General features: G+C 46.9%; 1 protein-coding gene across 1 annotated transcript in view; it reads left to right on the top strand.

The window, feature by feature from the left end:
• Positions 1-2,127, top strand: part of SLC9A8 (solute carrier family 9 member A8) — a 35,520-nt gene extending 33,393 nt beyond the window's left edge. The window contains exon 16 of the mRNA XM_068912217.1: positions 593-2,127. Within this exon, the coding sequence (XP_068768318.1) occupies positions 593-700 (108 nt within the window). The 3' untranslated portion in view covers positions 701-2,127. The remainder of the gene's footprint in view (positions 1-592) is intronic.
• The last annotated feature ends 8,469 nt before the right edge of the window (positions 2,128-10,596 follow it).

The raw sequence follows: 10,596 nt of genomic DNA on the forward strand, positions 1-10,596 counted from the left end.
AGCATTTCTGCTGTGGAATCGATCAGTTTGTGTAAAATATGCTCGTTCCGTCTTCCTAGCCTGCTCAAACATACTTCTTTCCAAAAGAAAGATAGAACACGCTTTCAGCACTTTCACACAAAAGCCAAAAGGATTTTTTGCAAAGCCAAAAAGGAACCAAGAAACCAGAGCAAGCATCAGATTCATACTTGGTAGTCAAAAACACAGGCTGCCATCCAGATTGCAACCAAAGGCTAGAAATATAAATATGTAACTCACCAGAGTAGGCCACAAGTTTCCCGCTGTCTCCAGGGTCACATGGGGTGAGATTCAAAGATAGGCCATCCGGACAATATTGCGATTGTTGAAACTCACAGAGCATGGCTGTCTAGAAAACAAGTAAAAATATCTGCCATCAAAAATATCACATCTGGAAATAAGTACTAATGGACTGAGCATCGATAAATATTTCCTGGTAAGAACCAGAATGTTTTGCACGTCCAGGAGCAGATTGTTTCTTGAGACATGTGCTAAACTAGTCTCTCTCATTCCCTCTGACACACAAATGGTGTGGTAGCTAAATAACACGTGTTCTGGTTTTCTTTTGCCTTAGGACTTGCATCATGGCCGCATACAGATGAAAACCCTCACAAATAAATGGTATGAAGAGGTACGACAAGGACCCTCAGGCTCTGAAGATGATGAGCAAGAGCTGTTATAGCAAACTGGGGAAGGAGTACGAGTTTGTCATTAGAGCATCAACAGCTAGATTTAAGTAACAAGAATCTGACTGCAAAAAAGCTCAAGAATTCAGAATGAACCTTCTGATTTCAAACTTGTGCTGTTTAGATATCAAAAAGATCTACTGTTCTTGATTTTACTAGTGAGTGAGAGAACCTCTTAACACTGTCAGAAGCTGGACACCAGAATTTTTCAGATTTTACAGCATAGTAAATGTCTTGCAGCCTATTAAGATGCAGAAACATCTACCTTGAACTAAAGATGTTGTTTAATGTGGGGTCTTCCTATTATGAAATGGGCTGTAAATGCATGCTGAAGTTCAGAGTTCATTGTATGACTCTGCAAAACACGATGAATTGCACTTTACCTTTTTTTAATACTCATTCACAGCATGGAGAGGCTTGATGGCTTATACTGTGAATTTGTTTCAGCACTAGTAAGGGAATCTGTGAGGAATAAATTTATAATTTATGGGTTTTGCACGTTACAAATGCAGAGCAGATATTGAGTACCTTGACAAAAGCAGATGCGGCATGTATAAGGAAGCACCTCTTGAAACTGATTGTTTTGGAATTTAAAAACTCCTGCATTTCTGTTTTGTGGTTTTTGTTTTTTTTACACTGAAGTAGTATAATCCACAGTACTAATTGTGGCATGATTTATTGGGAGAGGGTATTATATGACACAGTAGAGAACTGCTTTTGAAATAACTTTTTTAAACACTTTTTTTTTTTTTTTGTTAAAACCAGTTGCATTTAGGTTTCTATGATAAGTGGTTGCTCCTTGTTAGCACTTTGGCTTCAAGTCTTAGGAAGCAGCAGCTTTTATATATAAATTCATGAAACATCCCTAACATTCTCAAGAAAGCACAAACAGAATTTTGGAGTTGTAATGGAAGCAAAAGCACTGTTTTCCACGTCACTATTTTGAGGAACTGCATGTGTGCATGGGGAAGGGGAGTCTACAAAATCTAATCGAGGTATAGAAGAGTTTAATATTGCACATTGCTGAAGCATCCTCAGTTGGGAAGTGCCAAACAGTTTTCATTAAGTTGTCCTGCTAGTTTGATTTTTCTCTACTGCTGCTTCAAAATCAGCAGCACTTCACTTTTTCTGTGTGGCATGGTCCGTTTGTTCAAAACTGCATACACCTGAACAGACACATTTATTATAAATTTGCCACGGTTACACATGCAGGAGTTTTCTCACACTGCCAGTCCTATTTGTCTCATTAGTGTATTCATTGTCAAAATTTGAAACTGCAGTTCTGAGTGTACATCAGGCATGCATGTGTACATATCTCTTTCTGAAAGTAATATATTTGGTTTGGTTTTGTTACCGGAGTTTTTAAATCAACTGCTTACCTTTTGGGAGAAATAAAAGGTTCAAGAATGTATTTAGAAACGCAAGTCGGTGTTTTCTGAGCAGTTTTTCAAAACAGTACATCTCATTACAGGACTCCACTCTTCCCCCGTTTTTTCCTGGTAGTTCAAAGAACTTACTCTCTCCTAATCAACCATGAAACTCATTTCCTTCCTCTGTTTGCAAATAGCATGGCATCTCACAGAGCTGAAACAGGCACTGGTGGCAGCCTGGATGAGGCACGAACTCAGATGGTTTCTGGTGCTGACCAGCCAGAAAAGAATCAATACTTGTTTTTTCCTTAGGAAAGAGAATATATATAAAAATCACACAGACTTTCTTCACCCTTGGCAACTGTAATTTCATTACATTTGTTACCCCCATCAGTCCTACTTGGTTTCTTGATTTGAATATTTAAGACACACAAATCCAGATTATAGTACTATGGAGGATGTGTACGTGAGTATTCTGCGTTATAATAATGTTTGTTCAGTGCAAGCAAAGGTGGTTTTTTTTAAACAGAATGATAAATTTCACCCAGTGAGAACCAGTCTATGCTGTCAAGGCCAACAGAGTCTGAGGCTGCTAACTCTGGAGTTTGTTTTCGCCGATGTTTATGCTATTCATCTGCAAGAGACAAGTAGGCATTGTCCAGCTTTCCTTTCCTTGCCTTATACCACAAGTGCAGGCCAGAGCAAGGATGCTCTGTAGACTGTGCTGCCAGTGGTGTCAGAGACTGACCCTGGTTCGATATTTTTCCTGTCCAGTCCAGGAGCTGGTTGAAGTGGGGAAGGTTCCTAGGAGCTTCTTGGTCACCAAAACATCCATGTACATTGGTCGAGTGGTCTAGATGCTATTACAGTGGCTTCAGTGGTATGCAAGACACATGCTGAAATACAAAACAGCCACTAACTTATATTGTTATTCTGGTGAAAGATGTCATCTGCCATCTGAGTGAAAGATCTGTGCTGATGATCAGGCACAGGCTACCTTCCTTCAGGACAAATTGATCGTTTTCTGCCCTCTGCTGGCAATTTGGGAAAATACATTGACATCTAATTTGAGAGTCATTTGCTGAGAAATTTTTTTTACGTTAAATTGCAGCAATTAACTGATACAGCTAGAATTAATGAAATCACTTTGAAGCAATTAAGTTGAAGTCGGATTGTTTTATTTAAAAAGCAACTATACTAAAAATGTTTAACATTTATTAAATTTATTTATTTATTTATTAATAATTAAAACTTGGAATGAAGACTTATTAGTTGTGTCTCAATAAAATATGCAGTTATTAGGATATTTTGTAATCCGTAGAAGACGTTTATACCATAATGTAGGTGACTAGTTTTTTACATTAACTTATGAATACCTTGACTGTATGACAGTCATTTCTATTTTGTATTTCTTCACTTAAATTTTCTTTTCTAAGCATACTACTTCATCTTTCCTCTTATTGAATTGCCTTGCAGTTACTTTAAAATTATTTTGATAAAATAGAAAATGATCTAAATTCTAATCCTCCCTGCACAAGCACTAGCAGCCCTGTCCTAGCTTGGTGTCATCTGCAAGTTTGTGCAAGCGTAAACTTGGCTTTTCTGCTTTCTTAAATACAGGACCACCAGGAAACAAAATGCAGATGTTATTAATCGTGGAGGCCCTGAAGTTCTGCCAGACTGCAAATCGGGTGGCTGTTTCTCTTGACAACTAAGGAGCCATGCAGAGGGGAGATGGAGGGAACCTGGAATACAGCTTCTGGCAACTCAAAACCTCCCAGAAATGATTTTTCAACCTTTTCTGGCCTGTCCCACAGTCCCGTGTTAGCCTGTGACAAGGTACCATGGCTGCTGATGGCAAGGTCTGCCACCCATGGGGAGATGAGCAGCTGCACCCCAAAGCTCCTGCTCTGCCTGGCAGGGTGAACACCAACCCCGTTTTGATGCCACTGATGTGGCCGTGGGTACGCTGTTAGTGTGGGGCACGAAGGGAATCACCCAAACCCACTCCTGGGGAGCTGGCACAGGGCAGACAACCAGCTGCCGTTGCCCAGAGCTCAGTAGCCCTGCCTTTAAAAGGTGCTAAAAGAGGAGAGAAAAAATTGTTTTCAGCGCTGGTGCTCTTCCCATTAGATAGGCAGCGCATGGCTGGGGCAAAGCCCCCCAGGGACAGCTCCGAGACAGCCCCAGGGCACAGCCAGCCCACATAGTGATGGCTGCGGGAGCATGTTTTCCGTGCCCCTGGGCTGTGCCCAGAGGTGATCCCTGCACGAGGAGGGAGGAGACCCAGCCACCAAGGCGCCCAGCTGCTGCACAGCCTGTTTCACTCAGCGAGCGCCGTCAGGGAGGAGGTGCTAAACCTTGCAGAGGGTTGTCCAGGCCGGTGCTAGCTTTCAGCAGATTCACCTGTGGCTTCACTGCGCTGCTATAAAGGACAGCAAGCCAGCTCCATGGGGACTCCCCTACCAGCTCACAGGCCCAGTTTCCTCACCTGTCAAACTCCACCTCACAAAGCCGGCAAGAGGCCCTCCGGGCTATTTCATTCTTGGGACTACTTAAACTATGATCACTCTGGCCAGCCTGACAGCTACCAGGCAGGAAGGAAAGTAGGTAGAAATGGGATGCCTCTGTCTACCCCCACTCCTTTTCCTCTTCCATCTGGATGGCAGCAATGAGCTGAGCTAGCCAGGCACAGAGGAGCATCTCAGCCTGACCCACAACACTGCCTGAGACACTTTGAGGCCCTCTGGCCTCTGCAGAAGAGGCTGGACCTGCTGCAAGGAGGGTCCCTGCATCCAGGCCCCAACACACAGCGTAGCAAGTGCCTGGCTGCCTCCGAAGACTGTCTGGGGGGCTGAGCCATGCTGCTCCCAGCCTGGCTGGTATTGAGCTCTCCAGCAGGGCGCCAAGGCCCTCTGCTGCCTGCGGCTTGGCAGGACAACCAGCGAGGCTCTCCCGCACCGGCGCTGGCAGGTTTGCACCCCTTTTGCAGGGAACTGTCCCCCTGCACATACACAGTGCCCATGGATACCCTCCAGCACCAAGTGCCACCAGGGCTTGGGGCAACACACATACCACCACTTTCATGCAGAGCTGCATCTAATGGATGTCTCAGATGTTATACGGTGACCAGCCAATGTTGAAGCCAGTTTTATGGGTCTCACCTATAAAATTCAGTAGAGCATGTGGTGGGGCTCCATATGCTTCGCTGCCAGGTAGAAAAGCTGCCACAGGATAAGGCTTGGCACTGCTGAGGAAGGCAGGGAACAAAATTTCCCTCCATCCTGAAGGAAGCAGAGATAGCTGAAGATCAGACACAGATCATACCAGTCACAGGCTGGAACAAGTATTATCATTCTTAATTTCCCATGGAGTAATGTGCTAATATGAATAAGGGCAACTAACATCCTGAGGTGCTGCATGACAGTGATGAAGCTACTAGTACTACAGTATCTGGTTTACATACAATAAACAGGCAAAACTCTTCAGAAATCAATCTGGGTAAAATCCACTACTTGAGTCAAATCACTGCTCCTAACTGCCCCAAACCGAGACTCTGGCCCCAAGTGTGTCCTCAGCTCTGCTAGTGACTCATCAGCTGAAAGTGAACACCTCCAGCTTTTTCTACCTTGGTTTAATCATAACAAAGATGTTATTTTTTTAACTCAAAACTATACCAAGAGATACTAATTTATTTTAGACTTTAAAGCACCTACACATTGTTTCTACAGCCTGATCTGAAGGATGCCATAAAAGGGAAGAGAACAGTGATAATTATCTGCAGTTCAGGAGCTTAACCAATAGAAAAAAGAATTGGGCTTTAAGCTATACTTGCTAAGTGCCCTTAACCTTTTCTTTTCTAAGAATTTGTGAGATTACCCACCTGAGATAGGAGGTTTCCACGAGTGGGCCAGGGTTTAAAAGCCACCAACACTAAGGTTGCTGGTTGCCCCGACCTTCAAGAGGAACGAACCATGGATGATGACACAGTAATGCGTTGCTGGAGATGAGCGTAGGCAGACTCTCCTTCCCAGTTACTTTACCGATGATGAGGACTATCCCTGAAGCCTGGCTGAAGGCCAGCAGGGGGCAACACATGGTGCAGCCTTTGCAGGCATCTACATGACTTCTTACATAAACTTATAAATACTGCAGTGCTTTTGTAGGAAAGAGCATAGCAACTTCATTGCCTATATTAAGTGGTAGAGAACACCAGGGGAGCAAGTACAAGCGCTAACTGTGCAAGAGGGGGATGTGTGCAGCCAGCTTTGCACGACTCCTTCTTCAAGAGGTAGAAAGCAACTGGATCCTAGGGATCGCTGGCCATTTTTGGAATAGCAGCATGGGCTGAGGGTGGCTTTAATTTGAATGGATAGGTCTTCGTCATCAGTTCCCACTTGAAGTTCAAACAGTAGTTGGATACACTTCCATGGGAACTGCCAAAAACCTGGAGTTGTTAGGGAGCAGTTTAGCCCAGCAGCTGAGGGCTGTGCTTGGAAACGTGCCGATTGGACCACAGGTCATCAGTTGCTGAGATGTTCAAAAAAGTAACTCAAGATGGGGGAGCTAGTTCCTGCACCAGAAGGGCTTCCTTTATAAGCCAGTTGCAGTCACTAGAAGTTGAAAAGAAGAAAGGAACTGGAAAAAGAGCAGGAGTGTCAGTACTGTATGAATAAGGTTTAAAAAAAAGAAAAAAGAAAATTGAGGTCCTACCTGCTTGCTGTGCTCAGGGGTCCCCAAGCACTCTGTCCTGGTTCAGTGCCAGCAGGGTGAGGGCTGCACTCCTAGACCCCCCCGGTGTCCCTGGGGTGCAGGTGTCCCCAGCGTTATTCCTCACTTTGTGCCCTAAGTTACGGGGGGAGTCATGTCAGCACGGTTCACTGAAAGGCAAAGTGGTTCTCACTTGCCATTTGCAAAGCAGGACAAAGTCTTTCTGAATGGAAATCTCAACAGCAACACGAGATTGTCACCACTTGGTAGCTACCCTGTCTTGATATTGATCCAAGTTCTTGCTTGCCCCCACAAAGAGCTGTTATGACTCCACTTTGTATCACACCCCTGGAATGGTGAGTACTGGAGAAAGGTATCATCTGATGGCTCTACCAAGTCTAGCTGCAATCCACTTTGTGCTAGTTTTGGAAGTTACTGCAGCAGGTCAGGTAGCTAGCAGGAGTATTTTCAAGGACTGCATGTTTTAAGTGCGTATTGCAGACCAGGCATACAAAATAAATTTCAGATTCATCTTTGCACACATGCCACAAGTTAGTTTCCCCAGGGAAGGAAAAGAAAACCACTATAAGGCCATGTATGTCCCTTCATTGCTCCGCAAATCATACATCAGGGAAAGAAGCCCGATTCACAACTCTGAAAGATTATTTCACAAAAGCTATAATTTGTCAAAAAAGAGTAAAAGGCAAACAATCTTAAACAACTGGAGACGGTGGACTAGCAAAATGCCCACACCACAGAGATGCCGGCAGAAGTTGCTCCCCTTCATCCCACGCACATCAACTCACCAGCAGCAAGAATTATTGTTTCAGAAAGTTTCAGCCAAGCCCCAATTATCCCACTCACCAGCTAGTCCTGCTTGATGCTCATGAGCAATTAGGCACCCAACGCTGGGCTCCCCCACTCCCTGTGTGACCTGCGCCAGGGACCTTGCAGCAGGCATGTCCCCTCCCCTGGGAAAAAAGAAAAAAAGCTCTGCGTGTAAATAAAGGCTTTTCAGAACAAGGCCCCTGGTCAGGCACCCATGGGACTGGCTGGCCGCTGCCAACCCACCAGTGAGAAGTGTCTTGGGGTGGTGCGAGACTGCTGGTGGGGTGCAAAGGCAGGGGAAGGGAGGCAGCAGGCAGAGGGGAGGAACCAGGGTGGGGAAGGGCCAAGCTGGGTGCCGAGGGAGCAGCACCGCGGTTCCCTGGCAGCCCAGGCTGGGCCTTTCAGCCCTCCATCGGCAACTCACAACCATATATCGGTGTCTAATCGGAGAGCCATTCTATATGGTAAATCAGTGCAGTTAACTGATACCACTAGAATTAATGAAACCACTTTGAGGTAGTTAAGTTGAAGGAAAGTTTGAATTGTTTCGTTGAAAAATCAGCTATACTGAAACTTAAGAAAATGTGTAATACATTGGTCAAAACTTGGAAATAAGACTTATTAGTTGTCTCTCAATAAGATATGCAGGTACTTGCATATTTTGTAACCACAGAAGTTGTTACCATTATGTCAGTGACTGATAGTTACATTCCTTTTAGAGCGCATTGACTTGTCTGTAACAGTCATCTTATTCCCTGGTTTGGATTTCTTCACTTGATTTTTTTTTTATTATTATTCTAGGAAAATAAAAATCCTCTTTTCTACTTCATCTTTCTCCTCACTGAATTGCCTTGCAGCTGCTTTAGACCATTCTCTGTTTTACCAAAGTAATTATAAACTCTAGTCCTTCCCATGCAAATACTCGCCATCCCATCCCACTTCAGGGTCACCCACAAGTTTGTGTAAACTGGATTCCACTTCTCCAAAAGTTCATGGGAATACGATTACACATTGACCCCAGTTGCCTGAAGTTAGGGCCTGCTTGACACAGGTCCTGCTTACAGAGAACTTTATCCTTTCTAGAAGATCAGATTTCACCCCAGTCCACGTCAGGGTGCGGGGAGCAGCCATCGTGCACCGGCATCTCTTTGGAGAGATCAGCCCTTCTGCAGGGGCTGCGGCGCCTCTGGACGCAGTTTTGGTCCGAAGAGCACGCGAACGCCCTGGACACAGGCTGCCGCTCTCCTGGCAGAGCGGGGGGACAGGACAGGAGCCCACACTGCTCCTGCTTACGGTTCAAGATAAGGTTATCAATGGAAAAGTCACCCTTGAAACATTGTTGTATTCAACAAAGCTCTCATTTTTTCATGCAGTTTTTGTAATATACAAGCCAGTTTGGTGGAACTGGGAAGCTGGCAAAGTTTGATCATCCACCTGCTCAGAGCCCCGTACACCCCCACTTACCCACCCAAAAATCTGTGGGGCTGTTTGCTGCGAGAGCCTCCTGTTTCCAAAGATTTACACTTCACATATTTTAGCACGTGCATTTAAGCAGGTATATACACCTGCCACGGGCTGCTTGCACTGATTTGGGGGTTATTTAGCAGAGTCACAGTGAGCAAATCACAGAGCTGCAAGCACACTCGAGGGGCCAGCAGATGCCACAGCCCCCCCTGTGGGGACATCAGCACCAGTGTCCAGAGGGGACTGCTGCATCCTGGCCAGCCACTGACTGGGAACATCGAGCTTGTACCAAATTATTTTATGAAACTGCTGCACGGGTCCTCATCAGACACTCGGGCGATCCCCGAAGTCCAGGGCCACCTACCTTTGAGGACTGCCTTATCACTGGCCAGCAGGGGCTCCCATCTGGCAGCAAGCACCCCCCAAGCCACACCGCACCCCAGACCCACCAGCTCCTGGCTTCTGCCACCACACAGAGAGAGGTCAAACCCCAGAGCCAGCAGCGCCCACCTTACGAAGCCCATGAGCGCAGACCACAGCCAAGCTTCAGCCAGGAGCACCATGGGGCCAGGGACACCCCAGGCAGCCCTACCACAGGGAGCAACACCCCATTGCATGCAACCCCTCCCCCAGGGCTCATTGCAGGAGCTGCCTAATTAGGAGCTGCCTAATTAAGGGGAGGGGGCCTCACTTGACTTGACACGTGCTGTCACACCCAGCCCAGCTGGGGACGCTGGTGCCATCAGCCAGGGCTCGTTCCCTGAACCCGAACCCAGTGCCCGGACATCCCCAGCAGTCACTGTGTCTTGTAGCAGCGTTGCTTGGAACATGCTCAATATCATGTTCTCATGCCAAATAGAAAGTGAAAATGTCGATTTAGGGTTTTCCTGTGTAATAGTGGACTTAGGGGATTTGCAGAATCGGTTTTTTCCTTCCTTCTTTAGGTTAGCTCTGGGCCACGGTATTTTTTTTAGCTGGCATCTTCAGGAGATGGGGGCTTTTAACCACGCAGGGGCACAGGGCTTGAGCGGGTGGGGTGCCTCTGAGCCCACAGGCCATCGCGAGGCTGCTGGCAGTGCTGGGGCCCAGAGTGTGTGGCGGGACGGGGTGCTGGGCTCGTGGCTGGCCACGGCCTCCGTCCCCCAGCCTGCCCTGGGTCGGTGGCCAGGCCCCGGAGGTGGACAGCCCCCAGGAGATGGCAGTAGCCCTTCATCATTATGTTCCTTCACAGGAAAAAAGCTCTTGGCCAAATTTCCAGGGGCTCCCTTCCTCCTGCAGCGGTGGAGGTGGGGGCCGGTGGGACACGGGTGTCTGGTGGGGATGCTCACCAGAGGGACCAGCACCAAAGCGACAGTGCTCACCCATCGCTGGGGTGCCCTGGCCAGCCCCTGAGAGCCGCCCGGGCCCCGCTGCCACCGCCACGCAGGCACGACGCCGAGGCTCCGCGAAGAGGAGCTTGCTGCAACCTCTAATGAGGTGCTGGGCTGTCCTTGCTCGCCGCCACATCCCCTCCTGCTCCC

The sequence above is a fragment of the Struthio camelus genome, chromosome 18 (genome assembly GCF_040807025.1).
Source record: "Struthio camelus isolate bStrCam1 chromosome 18, bStrCam1.hap1, whole genome shotgun sequence".
NCBI lineage: Eukaryota > Metazoa > Chordata > Aves > Struthioniformes > Struthionidae > Struthio > Struthio camelus.